This window comes from Oryza sativa, chromosome 2 (genome assembly GCF_034140825.1).
Source record: "Oryza sativa Japonica Group chromosome 2, ASM3414082v1".
NCBI lineage: Eukaryota > Viridiplantae > Streptophyta > Magnoliopsida > Poales > Poaceae > Oryza > Oryza sativa.
The window spans coordinates 23,973,469-23,993,225 of NC_089036.1; the positions used below are offsets into that span (position 1 = coordinate 23,973,469).

Genomic DNA, 19,757 nt, shown 5'->3' on the forward strand with positions numbered 1-19,757 from the left:
GCTTTAATCTGTTTTCAGTATGGGAGTTTCCTTAAAGAGCCTAATTAGTACAGATCTCTTTATTAGAACCACTGCTTTATCAAAACAATATTTCACCCATTTCACTCTTTTTATTAGTTTAATTTTGGATAAGCACGAACAAATAATTTTTTATTCAAACTTTTAAAACCATAAGCCACACCCTTACATCCTTCGTACTATAAAAACTAAATCCTAACAATATATCTGGATACATATTGTACCCAGGTACATAGTTAGGATTGGACTTTTTTAAAGAACGGACTGAGTACCTAATAAGCAATTGAACAACGAAGTGAACGTAGCTCCACTGGTTGGGTTCCTTATTGTGGAATGTGTCCAACGGTTTCAAGTTTTAAATTTAACACGAGTGATCGTATTTACGACTAATTATTCTTTTAGTGGTAGACGAGATGAGGCACCGTGATGACTTCCTCATCTCAAGATATACTAGTCCAGTATTTCGGATGTGCTCATAGGAATAGGGTGTATATTTGTTCATTCATAGGGTGTGCATTTAAATTGTGTTTTTTAAAAAAAAAAGAAATAAGCCACTGAACAGATTGTTTAAGTAACTTTCTTTAACCTTTATGGATTGGATTATAAATAATATAATACTCCCTCCGTTTCAGCTTGTAAGACGTTTTGACTTTGATCAAAGACAAATTGTTTTAAGTTTGACTAAGTTTATAAACAAATATAGTAATATTTATAATACTAAATTAGTTTCATCAAATCAATTTGTAAGACGTTTTGGCTTTGATCAAAGTCAAATTGTTTTAAGTTTGACTAAGTTTATAAACAAATATAGTAATATTTATAATACTAAATTAGTTTCATCAAATCAATAAATTGAATATATTTTCATAATAAATTTTTTGTCTTGGTTGAAAATGTTACTATTTTTTTTACAAACTTAGTCAAATTTAAAGTAGTTTAACTTTAACCAATGTCAAAACATCTTATAACATGAAACGGAGGGAGTACAACTGTTATAAAAACTAGGAAGGTAGCCCGCGCATACGCGCGGGCATGTTGTTTAATCTTGTTTGAACTTTTATTACGAATGTTTATGTGTGGATCATATTTTTGAAAAAAATTTTGTCTCTATTTGAAATGTATGTTCGTTAATAACTGGTTTGGGCGTATTACTTGAAAATGTATATCCTCAAATTTATTAGAAAAAATATGTCACAATAATGGAGTTAGTTCATATCTATTTGTATTATGTGTGATTCTTTCTTTTAAATTTTTGGAGTTTCCCAACTTTATATAACTTTTTTTATTGTGTATGTTATAGATGACTTAAAGTAACATTTTAATTTTACTATATATTAATGAAAGATATTTATTATTAAAAATATAGCTGATGATACTACTTCATCTAATTAAACATAGACTTATATTACCACCGTCACATAAATCGAAGGAGTTAACTTTTATCCCAAAATAATAGAAGAATTTATATGTAACTGAGAGAAAGTGATTTTTTTTAAATACTATCACGATAATCCAAAGTACGGTATCATACTTTGACAAATATCTATAGGGTAGTGCATGTTAGTTCAGTGTCCGTTTTGTTTTCAGCACCTATTGTTCTAATCACATGAGACACCTTTAGTAATTTGGATAATACATATGTACACTTAAATTAGCGTTATATATTCGTCAAGTGGTTTCTTACACTAAAATGTGATGTGGAATTATTATCATAACATTAATTATTACATGCCGGCTCCATATTTGTGATGTATTTAGGGTTATAGATATTAATAGTTTATTTATTTAAAGGAATACAACTGAATCACAAATTAGATATATAATTTTAAAATAATTTAAAAGATAGAACGCTTAAAATCATTGATTGGATATTTTATATTTACATTTGTGTAAATTTGAAGATTATTATATTTTATCCTTAAATTGTTTTTTAGGTATTATCCTTAAATTGTAGAAAAATATTTTTTAAAGACCTCCGATTGTTTTACTTTATCATAAGTATTTTTTTTCCTTCCGTCAGACGATATGTAAGCATTATTGTTTTTTTTCAATCATAACTACGTACAGAGTACTTTTTCCGATCAACAGTTATATATTTTTCATGTATCCGTATATAGGAGAGTTGTATTATTTGTCAATAATAAATCTAATCTAATGGTGTAAAATGAAACAACTAAATTGTTTTCATTTAAATTAGCGTTGTATATTCATCAAGTGATATTTGACACCTTAAAATATGATATGAAATAAAAAATATCATAGCATTAATTATTATATATATTAGTCTTGTATGTTAAGATAGAACGAATAAAGATCATTGATGGAATATTTTATATTTATAATATAAATTTAGTTTAACTACGTATATTTGCATAAATTTGTAGAGCAATATATTTATCTTCAAATAGTAGATAATACTAATTCAAAAAGACCATCGATCTTTTTCCAATGATACATATTTTTTTATTGTTTTTATAGTAAGTGATTTTGAAAATACTATTTCAGAAAACCACCGTGAGTAGATTTTTCTTGGTTCCGAAGGACAGTAGGTAAACCTCGTTTCTTTTCCCAGGTCATTTGCACGTACTGACTGCTTATATTTCCCGTATACATACATACATAGAGTAATATGGTGTTTTCAAAATAAAATAAATATAATCTAATGGTCTAAAATATTGGGTTAAAAATCGACGGTGATATTTGCTTAAATTTACAGAGTAATAGCTTTTATATTTAAATAGTAGAATACTCCATTTTTAAAGATAATTGATTTTTTCAATGGTACTATGTATGTATATTTTTTTAGCTTTATTGTTTTCTATAGTAAGTCTGTGCATAGTTTTTTTTTTTATAAACAGTAGGTAAGATTGATTGTTTTTTAGTCTTATGTATGTACGTACCTATATGGAGTATATACTTTTGTTTTTGTTTTCTTTTTCTGGTGAACAGTAAGGTATTAGTTTATTTTTAAATAAAATACATCTAATCTAACCGAATGGTCCAAATTATTGGGTCCACTTATTTAAGTGAAAAACGACGATAAGATTATGTGATTTCTTTCTTTTTCTAGCCTAACAGTTATATATTTCTCCCGTTTACGTAGACATAGTAATAAGGTATTAGTTTTTAAAATAATATACATCTAATCTAATGGTTAAAATATTAGATTCACCCATTTAAGTTAAAATCGACAGTTATATTTGCTTAAATTTATAGAGTAATAGGTTTTATCTTTAAATAGTAGAAAAAAATCTATCTTAAAAATAATAGATTTTTAATGGTAGTACGTACGTAGTTTTTTTTTGGCTTTATTGTTTTTTTTATAGTAAGTGTGTGTGTATTTTTTTTCCTTACGATGAACAGTAGGTAAGATTATTGATTGTTTTTTAGTCTTTACATACTACGTACGTACCTATATATGGATATATGGAGTACATGTGCTTTGTTTTCTTTTTTCTGGTGAACAGTAAGGTATTTCTTTCTTTTTAAATATATAATACATCTAATCTAATCTAATGGTCTAAATTATTGGGTCCACCGATTAAGTGAAAATCGACGATGTAATTAGACATTGCCACGTGGCGGTCTAGGAGCGTTTGTAGGAGTGCCACGTGGCGGCTTGAGAGCGTTTATAGGAAGTTTAATGGACTTTTATTTAGTATATATATATAATAGATAGAAGATAGATAGATATAAGTAAACCAAAACAAAGAAAATTCGTCCCTGGCCACCTCACCCGGCCATGACCCACATACGCCTCGATCGATCGAAATTCCGATGAAGCTTCTTCCCTTCCATCTTGATGTCCCGGATTCATCCGCACCTGGTCAGTAATATCGAATTATCGATCATCATCCCGGTCGATCGATCGATAGCAACCGCCGATCAGGGTGGTATAAATTCTATACGGCTCCGCTAGCTAGCTAGCTTGCCTCGCGCTCGCTTCCAAAAATTAATTAACCACAAAATTAATTAAGTAGCTAGACAACCACAGCCGCCGTGGCCGGTGCGTTCTGATCCACCGCGCGATGGCTGCCGAGGATAACATCACTGGCAGCGGCAGCGGCAATGGCAGCAGCAGCAACGACGACCATGCGCCGCCGCCGCCGCAGCAGCTCGCCGTTGCCCGCGGACGGCGGCGTGCTGAACCGCCGATGCGCCTCTCCGCGCTGTACCTCATGCTGTTCGGGGCGACCGTGATCGTTGGCGCCGCGGGCGTCGGGGCGCCCGTGACGCCGCTGCCACGGCTGTTCGCGGCGCTCGTGGCCTGGCTCGTCGGCTGCCTCTCGCTGCTCGTCCCGCTCCCGCCGCCGTGACGACATGGCCGGTCGCGAGCGCTGGCGCCACGCCGGCCGGGCGCGCGCGCATACCAATCGCGCGTTATTGGCTATCGATTGATCGATCGTTTCCTCGATATACGCACGATCATTCTATATCGTACGTAAGCCGCGCGGTGAGGTACCGTACGTTTAAGGAGAGGACTATGGGTCGGACGTCCGGACGATGTTGCACTATACGTTAAAAAATGTTACAATGTTTCATTACTCGAAAAAAAATATTTCAACATAAATTGTTCTGGATGTTTCATCTTTCACTAAATAATGTTTCACCGTTTTATCGAAAATGTTTCAATCGAATGCAACACTCAAAGAACACTGCCTGCAACAACAAAAACACAATATGTGAAACATCCAAAGAAATCAAATGCAACATCCACAGTACTGAGAAACATCTAAAAAGACAAATTGCAACATCACGAATACACTATGTGCAAAAAAAAAAAAAAAAAACGTGTGTGCAACAATCATGCGCAGCATCCTCCTCACCTCTTCCTCCTCCTCGTCCCACACCTCCGACAGGTGCGGCCTCCTCAGCGTTGAGGAGGACGAGGAGGCGCCGGTCGGAGCAAAGCCGATCCGGCGACCGGCTGCTTCCTCCTCGGCGGAAGCCACCGCGAAGGCCGGGGCCTTTCTGGCGTCGTCCTCATCCGAGCGCTGCCGCCGAAGCCCACTCACGATGGAGACGAGCTCGGCGTCCACGTCGTCCTCGGAGAAGGTGAACCCGAAGTCCTGCAACTTCAGCTCCAACGACATGCTCCGCCGCCGCCGCCGCCACCTCCTCCCCGACCGCCGCAACGCCGCCCTCCTCCGCTCCAGCACTGCCGCTGCCGCCGCCGCCTCCCCCGGCCGCCGCAACGTCGCCCTCCTCCGCTCCGGCACCGTCGCCGCCTCGTCGCTCTGCATACACTCGCTTCCTCTCGTTGCTAGGTGAGAGAGAAAAGGGGAATGGTGGAGAGAAGAAGACAGAGAAAGGGGGAAAGTGGGTGGGGAGAGAAGATAGGGGAGAGTGCTGGCATCGGACGCCCGATTTAAAGCGTTTTCGTACGTTTTCTCCTCCACGGAATTTCAGCTCTCGATCGACTAAGTAATTAACCCGCTATATATCAAATGCCGCGTAAAGGTACAAGCTTGGCGAAAATTTAAACTCTGTGAAAGGAATAGGTATGTTAATTGTCTAAAAGAATAGGTTTATGCTCAAAATTTAACTATTTAATTTGCTGGCTTGTCGGGTGTTTTGGGTTAGGCAACAGGGGGGTAATTCTTAATTTGGACCTGGCAAAGGGCGCCAAACTAACAATAATACAAGATCACAATTAAGACGGAGAAAAAGTGCTTTAAGTAACTTTACCTAAAAAAACGTTTTAAACCCAATAGAGCGTGGGAAGAAGGTGGAGTTGCGAGTTCATGATTCTACCTTAAATCTTAACACCCACAAAATAGGGCTTTATGTGTATCTCTGTTCTCTAGTTAGTTTACTAGACAAAAGTTATACTTTTCTCTACTGCTGTAAAGAGTAGAGTCGTCATTCTCTTCTCCAACCATATTAGCCACCACATAAGAAAACAATGTTTCCACGAAAAAATAATCAAAAATTAATAAAACGGAGAGATTTTTTTTTTTTTAGAAACTGAGAGATAAAACTGAAACCAATAAAACCATTCACCCATAGTTCTCCTAACCCCGTTGCAAAAGCACGGGTATGAAAAAGAGCTCCTAGGGTATGTGCTATATCATTCTCCTGCGTGATAGTTATGAAAAGATTGAACTATGGAATGGGCAAAATTTTATTTTAGTACAATGGCTACTCTCCATTCTAGTGCAAATCAGAGTTTTCATAGACATGTCGTTTTTCCCCTTCCAAAAACTGAGGGCTTTTTGGTGTATTTCTGCGGTGTCTGTTGGCTCTTAATTTATTAAGTATTTTCGCCGACATCAACGTTAGTCTGCAGCTATAAATTAAAACTCTATATTTAATTAAAAAAAAAGTTGGACCGTATCTTCTTTAGTTTGTTTCTTCTTCAGTTTGATCTTTAAGTTCTATCGATGTAACGAGCAAGATATTCTATGTATGCCATTAACAAAAATTAATGGCTTGTTCCTATATATTTTTCAAAGATGGCTTGGGTTGACTTAGCAATACAAGGCTACATGGCTTATCGTTATTCTTACAGTGCGATGATCAGTGGCAAAGCCAATGCCCAACCACCATGGGCAGTTGCCCAGCACATGATAAGAGGGCGGACAAGCTGCATCGTTGTGGTGTTTTGAACGGCTGTTTTGAACGATGCCGGTGGCTAGCCGTACAGTGGAGTTTGCAGAACTGGATTTTTTTTTATTTTAGTTCTTTTAAAAAAAACTTATTTATAAATAGGTATATGGAAAAACTTATTTTAGAAATACACCCTTTTCTCAGCGTTAGGGTCATTGGCGCTGACAAATGTCTTGACGCTAATGACATTGGTGCCAACACTCTTACCTCTTATCCCTTGGGAAGCTAAGTCACTAATGTGAGGGGTCGATGCCAATAACATTGTGCCGAGGATCTATTTGTAAAAAAATTCAGAAAAATTGAAATATAAATGATTTTTTATAAATAGATCCTCAATATCAATGAATTAACACCAAATACCTTTTTGCAAGAAAAATCGGTTGAATGCCATTGGTGACGACCGCAGTGACTTAGCTTCGCTTCCGTAGGAGGCGAGGGTGTGGTCGGCCTTGACGTCTGGGTCACTAGCACCAGAAAAATGTCCGTTCTTGGAATAAGACTTTTTGAAGGGTCCAAAAATATTTTTTTAAAAAAGACTAAAATGTAAAAAGGTGCAGGTTTGGGCAAGTTGTAAAAGAATTTACTCCGTCTATGCCGAGACGTCCTCCTCCGTTGCCGCCGACACTTTTGTTTAAACCCCACGGGATATATTTATATTAAAGTAGAGGGAAACGCTGTACAATAGCCATGAAGGCTAGGAGGTTACAACGAAAAGAGTAAAAAGAAAGCGGTTATTGGGGGGGGGGTGTGAACCCAAAAAGGAGGCGTGCGGATTATTATTACGAAAATAGATGCACAACGGAGACGAATTTTACGTGGAAAACCATTGTGGTAAAAAACCACGAGCATCAAACCGGCAATTATCAGTATTGATGAGTTGATTACAAATGTAGAGGAATAACAATAGTAACGTCACCCTTTTTTACAGCTTACAACAAGAGTGTATGTGTGTGTGTGTGTATATATATATATATATATATATATATATATATATATATATATATATATATATATATATATATATATATATCTACTACTACTTATAAAAAATAAAAAATAAAAGAAATTTCCATCGTCCGTTTGGGAAAAAAAAAGCGAGAAAAACAAAAAAGAGGAAAGAAACATCAATCGGCAAAAAAAAAAAGTCCGACACCTCTGTTAGAAAAAAAAGGAGAGAAAAAACAAAAAACGAAGAGAAAAAAAAATGGACGTCCGACTCCCCTGTGGAGAAAAAAAAAAGAGAAAAAACTTCTACCGTGAAAAAAAAGAAAAAAAACGTCGACTCCTTGAGAAAAGCTACGACTACCAAAAAAAAATTATCGTCCGTAATCTTCTCTTCCACTTATACTACTTTACTTTTTAAAAATATATAATATAAAAATTGAAGATGTTTTTGCCGGTACTTTGATACGTCATTCATGTATAGGTCGGTTTTTAAATTTGTTCGCTTTTAGAAATACAGATCCGTATTTGAGTCAGTTTTTAAGTTTGTTCGCTTTTAAAAATATATAAGGAATCCTATAAGAAATCATTTTTAAAAAGTTGCATGTTAATTTGAGACGATCGAACTCCTAATTGCGATTGCAGCTCATGATTTTCTAACAAAATATATATCCAAGCGAAATTAAAACGATGAATTTCATCTTAACTAAACCATATCTATATAACTAATATAAATATTCGTATTTTTCCTTTCGTCACATCTAATTTCATGTTAACTAAACCATATCTATATAACTAATATAAATATTCGTATTTTTCCTTTCGTCACATCTAATTTTCGTCCTGTTCGTACGCAATCCGTCTCAGTTAGCAATAGCCATGGAAAAAATTGCAAAAAAAAAAAAACGGTGGCCGCCAACGCCACCACTGCCGCTGGAGGGAGAAGAGAGGCGGCGGAGGGAGCCACCGCTGCAGGATCCGCCACCGCTGACGGATTCACCCGCGGACGAAGCCGACGCCGTCGTCGCTATCGACGCCGCCGTTGAGAGGGCGCCATCGCCGTCGAGGCCGACGGGGAGAGGGAGAGGGGGAGTGGGAGGGACAACCGTCGCCGCTGTCTCCGGCGCACCCCGTCGTCGCTGCGCCGTGCCAGAGAGAGATGGTGCCGGTGGCGGGGGAGGCGGCCGGCATGGGAGAGGGGAAGAGGCGGGAGATGGGGAGAGGGAGCGGCGCCGCCGGAGGGGAGGGGAGAAGAAGCGGCGCCGGTGGGGAGAGGGGGAGGGGGAGAGGCGGCATCGTGGGCAGGGGAGGCGGCCGGCTGGGGGGAGGGGGAGAGGCGGGAGATGGGGAGAGGGAACGGCGCCGATGGAGGGGAGGGGAGGGGAAGCGGCGCCGATGGGGAGACGGGGAGGGGGAGAGGCGGCGTCGGGTGCGGGGTTGGCGGCGGGCTCGGGTAGGGGGGAGGGGGAGGGTTAGGGTTATGGTTTTCATCAATTTCTAACTGATCTGAGCCGTCCATCAAAACGAACGGCTCAAATCGATCGAGGGTTTGGGCCGCACGCGGGCCGGTGGTCCAGCAAGTGAGATGAGGAGTATGGGGTATTAAGTAGACTTTTACGCTTGCGGGCTAAAGAAGAAAATGGGTTGAAAAAGGCCCATAGAGAAAAATGATTTTTATTTAAATAAATGCTGAAATGATATTTGTATTATCAAAATTACCAATTAAGCTATGTAAATTCCAAGAAAATTTCAAAGAGTGTAATTAATATAGAAAATTTAACAAAAATTAAATCCAACCATCATATTTTATTTCTCACACTTAATTTACTTGAAAATTAATTTAATTATATACCTACCAACATAAAAATACCCTAATATTCCAGAAAATGTGTATTTCATTTAATTAGAATTTAATATGTTTTAATTTAACTGTTGTTTTTTTCCTTTCTGTTGCAACGCACAGGCACTTTTGCTAAAATTTCAAAGTGTGTAATTAATATTGTAGAAAATTTATTTTTCATTAAATTAGAATTTAATATGTTTTAATTTAATTTTCTCATTTTTTCTTTCCGTTGCAACGCACGGGCACTTTTGCTAAACCAAACAACACTTTTGGTTAATATATACACTCCGTAATCACCCGGTGCAATGCTCGGGCACTTTTGCTAATGTGTGTGTGTATATATATATATATATATATAAAAGAAAAACACCTAGTAGGAAAACACATGTTTTACTAGAAAATTAATCCGAATATGTTGTAGACCTAAATTAAGATCACATATTTAACAGTCAACCTGAGCTACACATACACGATGCAGCTCTGTCACAGGTTCAGCATCTACACCACATCAACATCAATCGTCGTCGTCGGAGTGGATCGCTGATGACACACGAGGACTGTGGCAAGACGAAAACGACGGAGAACTTTTTACGGTACATTATACTGTCAGTATATACTAGCAGTATTTGTAAGAGCATGTTAGGAATTTGGCAAAAAATTAGGAAGTATTTTTTAGTAATTTTATGGTTCAGAGTTAATCCAATCCTATTAATTAGTACTCGTTCGCCTGCGCTGTTGGTTCTCATACGTGCGCCTGCGCGATTCCATGGCAACGGCGCCAGCGTGATTCGACAGAGAATAGGCGCGCAACGGCGATTCCCGTTCAGCACTTCAGCTGCTACCGCGTCCCTTGCATCTTGCTACTGTGTTCACGAGAGACTAGGCGCGTGTGGCGGTATCAAATACTACATAGTACAGTAGATAGTTAGCTTTGTCAGTGTTAAAGTGTTAATGTTTGATCTCTACCTGATGGTCATGTACTGGCACTGGCTTGTGTCATCAAGCTGTGTGACAAGTGACGACTAGTCCATGCTTAAGCATGCGCTGATTATGTACTAATCTATTGCTGCATGTACCTTTGCCATCTTCAGATTAAATTGTTCAGAATAAAATGGCAGAGAACGATAGTACTTTGGTCTGGCCATGTAGCCTAATTAGGCTGCGGAGTGCTGGAGAATGACTGGCTAGTTGCCTTTGCGTAAGTGCGAGCGATTGTGGCGGCACGGCGCTAGCGGGGCATGTGATTGCGCGGGCGTAGCAGTAGCCTGACGAGCGAGACGACTACGACGGCGATGCGGAGAATCCGGGGTGCGTGCACGAGCCGCAAGAGGCAGATCGATCCATAGATCATCGGGCGCTAGGCAAGCCATAAGGCAGGAGACTGCTAATCTACTATTTGTCTATTGCAATATCTCTAGTGTTCATGGTGGCTGGCGGCAACGGCGCGGCGTGGCATGCGCCGGCGACGGCGGTCGCCCGTCGTGAAGACGAAGGAATCTTGGAAGGGGAACGAACAGAGACTTTTTTTTGGCTGAGCTAGAGCAGAGGAAACGTTAGAACAAATAAAGACAAATTTACCCTTTCAAATTTTATAATGCAATTTAATTAAGTGAAAGATCAAATCAATCTATACCGTTAGATTAATTATACTAGCAGTATATACTACCAATATATTGTACCGTAAAAGTGCTCAAACGACGAGGACCGAGCAACCGCACGGGTTCGATAGGGGATGAAGATGGGGAATATGGGATGGCTGTTCCATGCGTGCAGCACTGCAATGTCGGCGAGTATCTCCACCGTCTGTTATGTTGACCGCGACTTCGCAAGCACATGTTACGTGGTCCGTGCATCAATCACGCTAGGCATGATCCCCTGACCGCTATAAAAGATCGCTAATTCTCACCAGAGCTGGAGGTTGTGCTGCTCTGCCAAACGGCGAAAACATGTTGATGCTGTTTAGCAATGTTAATTTCGCCAAAAACCTTATCCAAAACGAGGATCATTGCTAAAATTGGGATATGTTGCTGCACGTCTTCTTGTTTGGTGACTTTGTGTTATGTAGTTTAATCCATAATTTGGTACTAAGGCTGAAATGAAATGTTGCTGGGCCTTACTGTTTTCATCTCATCACCATGTTCTGAACTTATGTCGATGTTCGCTGTTTATTCCCATCGATTAGCAGTTGTGTCAGATTAATTTCTCTGTAATTACCTCAGCGCATGTGAAATGATGCATTATGGCGACCCTATTTTTTCTCCAGAGTTTTATCTACATTTTCTTCTTTTTTTCCAGTCAGTCTCGCAAATATTACTGGTTGTGAACTGTGATTGATCAGGTTGTATAGAGTGAGCTGTGAGCCGAGCCCCAAGTACAAGGAATTTTTAAAATTTTTAATTTAAATTAATTTTATTTATTAAAATATTTTTTTTCAAAGTTTCACAAATCTACACATCTAACGCTCTACAAAAACGCCCTCCCAAAGGTCATTTTTTATGGCGTGGCACACACCCATTGGTGTGTTGTAACAGTTACGTAAACATTTTATAGACGGCACTCTTGCAGCTCTCTAGTGAGCTACCTGTAAAATAACGACATACGATATTTTACAAACGCCCCCCTGCATCTCTCTAGAAGGACGGCAAGGGGTCTACCTATAAATGGCCAGCCATGGTTATTTTGCAAGCGGCCCCCTTAGAGCAGGTACAATAGCGAGCTATAAGCCAGCTATAAACATATTTTAAAGAGATAAAGGAAGAGAGAGAAGAGCAGCAGGCTACAGATCTGTAGCCAGCTGTAGCACGGACTCCAAGACGTAACGAGTGTATGATAGGTGGGACCGGGTATTAATAGTATAGTAAGCAACTATTGTACGAATTGGCTATTACATCGGCTCTAGATAATTTAGAGCTAGTAGTTGGCTACACTATTAGAGCAAGTTTAATAGTATAGCCCACTACTAGCTCTAATTCATCTATAGCCGATGTAATAGCCAATTCATACAATAGTTGCTTACTATACTATTAATACCTGGTCCCACCTGTCATACACACATTGCGTCTTGGAGTCCGTGCTGCAGCTAGCTACAGATCTGTAGCCCGCTACTGCTCTTCTCTCTCATTGTTTATCTCATTAAAATATGTTTATTGCTGGCTAATAGCCTGCTATTGTACCTGCTCTTAAACTTGCTCTTATAGCCCTTTAGGAGGGCGGTAAGGGGTTGCCTGCAAAATGACCGGTCACCCTACATGTGGCCATTAGAATGTACCAACAGACGTGTGCTACATCATAAAAAACGTTCTCTGGAAGGGCGATTTAAAAAAAATCCTCCAAGAGGGCGTTAGGGGTGTAGATTTGTAAAACTTTGAGCAAAAAATTATTTTTGTAAATATTTTAATAATAAAATTTAAAATTTAAAAAATTCAAGTACAATACCATTGCTGGTGACCTGGATTGCCAAGCAATTTTCTGCAGCTGGACCTATCTTGGGCCAAGATTAGTCCGATCTGGAAACTGAACATGGCTCTGCAGGCCGCTGTGCCAGACTAGGCCGAGGCAAGATGGCCTTTACAAATCGAGCGCATAATGCTGGTAGCCAGAAGGGGGGCAAAGCCCAGCTTTGCAATGGCAGTAGCAACAGTGGTACAATGCAACACTTCTATATTTTAGATCCTCCTGTCAATATTAGAACAAGTTCTTAAAACTTTGATCACCTTCATATTAAAATCAGTTTATGAAATATGATAACTTCATGATATTATGATATTATGATAGTAGTATCTTTCAAGAAAAATCTATGCATATCTTTTTTAAGATCAATTTTGCTACATGGCATTGTGACTTCACGGTTTTTACGTTTGCCACAGGATAACTTCATGAAGGGCAGCTCGAGATGGAGATAGATAGATGGGAAATTTGACAGTGGGCTCATGGGACTTTCTGAGCTTTCATATGATTTCTTTCTTCTATTCAATTAAATAAACTAGCTGGGAGGCCCGCGCAATTGCGCGGCTAGCATCTGTACAAAATTATATATTTTTTACATATGATTTTACTTACATTTTGTCAAATAGTTATCTCGTTGTCTTAAGACTTTGGACTGAACCTTATCATCCCGATGTTTCTACTTTTATAGTTTATATAAAAGTCACGTCAGTCGCTATCACTTACTCCTTTGGCACATCTCCATTATTTGCTTGCTCGATCTACCATTGTTTCTATTTATTCTCCTTGAAAACTTAAAAATTATACCTTATACTCCCTTCGTTTTTTAATAGATGACGCCGTTGACTTTTTCTCACATGTTTGACTATTCGTCTTATTCAAAAAATTTATGCAAATATATAAGATATAAATCACACTTAAAGTACTATGAGTGATAAAACAACTCATAACAAAATAAATTATAATTACGTAAATTTTTTTAATAAGACGAATGGTCAAACATGTGAGAAAAGGTCAACGGCGTCATCTATTAAAAAACGGAGGTAGTGGTTTTTAGAGTTTGTTGGCTTGTTAGGTTTCATTTTTACAATATTTAGATGTCTCGTCAAACACTGCTACTGTAGTCCTCTATGCTCTACGGTTCGTCCACTGCCTCTCTTTATTAATATTAATATTGAGATTTTAAAAGTCGAACATAATTATCTAGAAGTCCCGTCAAACGATGCCACTGTACTCCTCTACAGCCGGTCTATTGCCTCCTCTCTTTATTAACATTGAGATTTTAAAAATTGAACATAATTATCTAGAAGTCCCGCCAAACCTTCAGCGGCTTTGCCAATGTACTCTTCTATGGTTCGCCCGTTGCTTCCCCTCTTTGTTATTATTGATATTTTAAAGATTATACATGATTATTATTGGGGTTTGTTTTTTTACTTTCTAGAAGTCCTGCCAAATCATCAGTGGCAAAGCCACTGTACTCTTCTACGGCTCGCCCGCTGCCTCCCCTCAACCATTGTGAACATTCTACTTAATGACATGTCTATGTTCCTCCTCTTAATCTTAATTGGGATTCTATTTGGAGTTTTGTTTATAATTTTTAGATGTCCCATCAACCATCATCTCTACTACTCTACAGGCATGTTGCTTCTCATTTTTATTATCGTTTGTCATTGTTGTATTCTAGATTGTCCTTTTTTTTAAAAAAATTCCATATTTTTCATTCTAGCATTTTTTATTTATAAATTGTATTCCTGCATGAACTCTTCCATAATTTTTAGAAGTCCTGTTAAACACCGCCACTGTACTTCTCTATGGGGCAGCCACTGCCTCCTCTCTTTATTATCATTGGGGTTTTAAAAAACAAACATAATTATCGTGTTGGTTCAGCTTTTACTTTCTAGAAGTTCTGCCAAACCGTCAATGGCTTAGCCAATGTACTCATCTACGGCTCGCCTGGTGCCTCCCCTCCTTATTGTTTTTGATATTTTAAAAATTGTACACGATTATCATTGGGTTTATTTTTTTTACTTTCTATAAGTCCAACCAACTGCTATAACCATACTATCCGCCGTCCCTCCTTTTAATCTTCATTGGGATTCTATTTGGTTTGTTTTTAATTTTTAGAATTCTCATTAACCGTCACCACTCTACTTCTTTATAGGCATGACCATGATCAAACTATTTAGATTTTTTTTAATCCGAGAATTTGTAAGTCTCGAGAGCAAACTTAGAGACTTTTTTTTACATTACTTTATTAAGATAATAGATAGAATATTTTATTTGTATATAATTATATCAATCAATATACACCATTAAAATCTAGATCCTTTAAATACTTCACTTTTTTTTAATTAATATGGTGATTTCCGTCCGCTTCTCAGCTCTGCCCCATTCTCGGAGTATGAGCTATAACATATGGACCCTAAATATAGAGAAAGCTATTGGGAATCTTGTTACTTAGAATTTATTTTTTTCTAAAAAACATACCGTCTCTAAAGATTATGCGATAGAGCAAAACTTAAATATGGTTGAAGGAGTTCGGATGCCCAGTTGTTTTATCTCCCCTACATATGATTTTGTACAGGACGTGTCAGTTGTGCATATTTATTATTTCTAATTTAGCTATGCAGACATGACGTGTTTGTCTCCTGTCAGTAAATTAAGTTTCCTAATTTGATTTTGATTTCAAAGGCTGCTGCGTAGCACGCATCAAAATCTAACTCCACGCTCTTTCACGTGTCCGATTCATAAAAACAGAATCAAAGAGTCAAGCTTTTACATATATTGTGATTAAATCTCAACCCTTGTAGTCTAGATATGTTAGGATCTAACGGTGTAGATTTTTTCTTTTTCCCCGATTAATGTGGGAATTTCTAGCATCCACCTGTCTTCTTTCAAAGCTGTTTTAATAATATAATAGATAGATAGATAGATAGATAGATAGATAGATATTCTATGGCAAAATTTGCTACAGGATATCAAAAAACATGTAATGTAATTAGCTGTAGAACATCGAAAAACCTGACTCAGCTATAGGACACTTCAAAAATGATATAATTTGCTAAAAGACTCTAAAGCCATTATTTTATTATTTCTTGGATCAAATGGAGAGAGGAATTTTTTAGAAGACGGCAATGCCCTCAGACCTCTCTCCTTCCTCGATCTTGTCTGCAGGTAAAAAAGAGAAAGAAAAAGAAACAAGCCGTCGTTGCACATGGCCCACACAACAACATACTCCCTCCGTCCCAAAATAAGTGCAGTTTTGCACTATTCACGTTCAACGTTTGGCCGTTCGTCTTATTTAAAATTTTTTTATGATTAGTATTTTTATTGCTATTAGATGATAAAACATGAATAATACTTTACGTGTAACTAAATATTTTTAAATTTTTCATAAACTTTTCAAATAAGACGGACGGTCAAACGTTAGGCACGGATATCCACGGCTGCACTTATTTTGGGACGGAGGTAATACAACGGTGTTTCGGTGTCCTCCATGGAGGACCACCGTGGCGAGGGCAATGATGGCGGCATTCACATGATCTCTGATGATCGCCTAAAACACCCTATTGATAAATTGAGAACAACACAGATTTTGCCACCAATCCAGCTGAGAATTCAGGATGGAGGGAGGGCACATCAGGATGGTGTTGATCATGATGAGGCTGAAGAGGAGGAAGAGGGGCCTAAGCTGGAGCACGACAAGCATGAGAGACACTGCATGGCTGGTTCCGCCGCAACTTCCAATCTCGGGTCAGAAGGCCGAGGGGGCAAAAGGCCGAAGATTTTGGTCGTCTGCTCACCCCAAGCGCCCTCTCCACCTCATCCAGTGGGGGGCGGTGGCTCAGCGGGTGGTGGATGGCAACGAATCTGCCGGCGACGAGAGGAGACGAGGAGATGGACACGATGAAGAGGTGGGGTGAGGCTTGCTCGCTCCTCTGGAGGTTTTTCATGGGGTAGCTCGCGAGGACTATGCCGTACCTCATGGCAGTGCGTGGGCGCATCCCTCCTCGTCGTTCAACATCGACGCATGATGCCGTCTCCAGTGCTCTGCCACGGACCTGTCCTCTGCATAGCGCCATCTACGTTGTCGCCGCAAGTGCTAGATGGGGGGAGCGATTCGGCTCTAAAGGGCAAACTCGTATTTTCTATGTTGTTTCTCCATTTGACCTAAAAATAATAAAATAATAGCTTCAATGTCCTCTAGCAAATTACACCTTTTTTAGAGTGTCCTAGAGCTAAATCATGGTTTTACGATATCTCACAGCTAATTACATATTTTTTTGGTGTCCCGTAGCAAATTTTGCTTTTTCTCGGAGAGATTTATACGTGGTTGGCTGTTTTACCCACAAAAATCCTCATTTTTTTTTCACAAAATATACGTTCTCCAGCGCAAAAAAAAATATCGTGTGAAGAGATTTACACGTGGTTGACTGTTTTACTGAGCTCCTCTTTGAAAAAAAGTCTATTTGTCCACCCTCATCTCTTTGGGTTATCTTTGACATGGCTTGACTAAGTCTATTCCTCATCTTTTGGACCGTACCTTAGGAAAAAGTATACTTTAACTCCCCCAACTATCGCCCGAGTATGATTCATGTCATTTAACCACAAAACCAGGTATATCGACTTCTCCAAGTATTAAAACCGGTGCAAACAATGCCACTTGATGGTTTTGGAGGTGGTTTTGTCTGGCGTGACGCCTACGTGACGGTCTTGACCAAGTCTTTGTCCTATATGGCATTAGAATAAAAAATAAAAAAAATGTGGAACCCATATGTCATTCACACAAATAAAGTATTGTGGGACCCACATGTCATCCTCCCTTTCCTTCCCTTCTTCCTGCTCCCTCCCTCTCTCTCCCTTATCTCTCTCTCTCTCTCTCCCCAAGCCTTTCTCTTCACCTTGGGCGGAGCGGCGGTGTGGACGGTGGTAGGGAGCGGCGGCGGCGGCTGCCAACCGAAGCACGAGCTCTTCCCCGAAGCACGAAGCACGAGATCCTCCCCGAAGCATTGTTTGCACCGGTTTTGATAGCTGGAGGAGTCGATATGCCCGGTTTTGTGGTTGGAGGACATGAATCATACTCGTGCGATAGTTGAGGAAGTCAAAGTATAATTTTCCCTGTGCCTTATATGTCCGTAATAAGTCTATTTTGGCTCCCTTATCGTTGGACCGGGCCAGGTCGGGCAGCCCATCGTGACGAGGCAGAGGCCTAGGCACAGCCCAAAGGTCAGGCTGTGCCATGCTTGGGCTAGACCAGAACCCCGTGCTATGGGTCAGGCCGTCGGGCCTCGAGTCTTTTGGCTAACTATAGATGAGGAACAAGGTGAGCAAGCACTTAACCATTTCATTAAAATTGAGATCTTTATTATTTGCATGGAAATGAGCTGAAGAATTGTGATCTTTGTGTTTGCATGGATATGAATTGAAGAAGGATAATATTATATTCTTGGAGTTCCCAAAAGGACGGTCCAATGGCCGATGAAGGCATTCTTTGATGCTCGGTTTACTAAGTTAATAAGGTATAGTCTCCTGCTTAATCTGAGTTAACAAGGTGAACCGCAAGTGCTACAAAGTTTCATATTATGAAAAATTTCCAGTTTCCATGTTCTTCGCTTTGCTAAATGAAATACTCCATCCATCCCTAAATATTTGACGCCGTTGACTTTTTAAAACATGTTTGACCGTTCGTCTTATTCATAAACTTTTTGTGAAATATGTAAAACTATATGTATACATAAAAGTATACTCCCTCCGTCCCAAAAAAACAAATCTAGGATTGGATGTGACATATTATAGTACAACGAATCTGGACAGAGATATGTCTAGATTCGTAGTACTAGGATATGTTACATCCAGTACTATGTTGGTTTTTATGGGACAGAGAGTATTTAACAATGTATCAAATGATAGGAAAAGAATTAATCATTACTTTTTTTTTAAAATAAGACGAACGGTCAAACATGTTTAAAAAAATCAACGGCGTCAAATATTTAGGAACGGAGTATTATATAGAGTAAAATGCACTAGTGGTCCTTAAACTTGTCATGAGGTTTCACTTAGATCCACAAACTTGCAAAGTGCACATCGAGGTCCCTAAACTTGGTTTATCGTATCATTCTGGTCCAAAGCGTCGTTTGACCGTGGTCTTGCCTATGTGGCACACCACGTGGATGATGACATGGTGTTTTTTTTTCCTTTTCCCCATTTTCTTTTTCCTCCTCCTCTTTTATCTTCTTCCTCCACTGGAGCCACGTCGAGCTCCCCCGTGCCGACCGCCGCCGTCGTCACGTAGCGTTGCTGCTGTCGAAGGAAGAGGCTGAAGAAGAGAGAAATGAAAGAGGAAGAAGGGAGAAAAAAGAAAAAATAATAATAATGTGCCATGTCGTTGTCTACATGGCATGCCACGTAGGCAAGATCACGGTCAAATGAGACTTTGGACCGGGATGATATAATAAACCAAGTTTAGAGACCTCGATACATACTTTGTAAGTTCGTCGACCTAAATGAAAGCTGCTTACAAGTTCAAGAACCACCGGTGTGTTTTACTCTATTATATATTACAACTTTAATGGAGCAGTTTGTTGCCAACAAATGCTAGGTATGCACAAATATTCATTCGATCTGTTTTCAGTATTGTGTCGCCCCTCTGCAACTACGTGACTTCTAATTTCAGCATGATTTTCTTTCAAAATGTAAATCATATGAATATTTACTTGTTTCTTAGTTTCTTTTTTCAAAATATATCAGGGAGATATAAGATAATTATTAATATGTTAGATTATGCACTCTCTGTTGCTATGAAACTACACCACCATTGGTCAGACGTATCAAGGATTTCTAATATCTGTTTCCTAAGCAAAGGAGAAAACAAAAATCATTAATGTTTTCATTCCTATCACCG

General features: G+C 39.1%; 1 protein-coding gene across 1 annotated transcript; it reads right to left on the minus strand.

Annotated features, from left to right (window-relative positions):
* Positions 1-4,504: 4,504 nt before the first annotated feature.
* On the minus strand, positions 4,505-5,322 carry LOC9268247 (uncharacterized). The gene is made up of 2 exons (XM_015769296.3): positions 4,845-5,322; positions 4,505-4,677 (listed from the first exon to the last, which is right to left on the minus strand). The coding sequence occupies exons 1-2, from the start codon at positions 5,259-5,261 to the stop codon at positions 4,633-4,635; spliced, it is 462 nt and encodes a 153-aa protein (XP_015624782.1). The 5' UTR covers positions 5,262-5,322; the 3' UTR covers positions 4,505-4,632.
* Between the last annotated feature and the right edge of the window lie 14,435 nt (positions 5,323-19,757).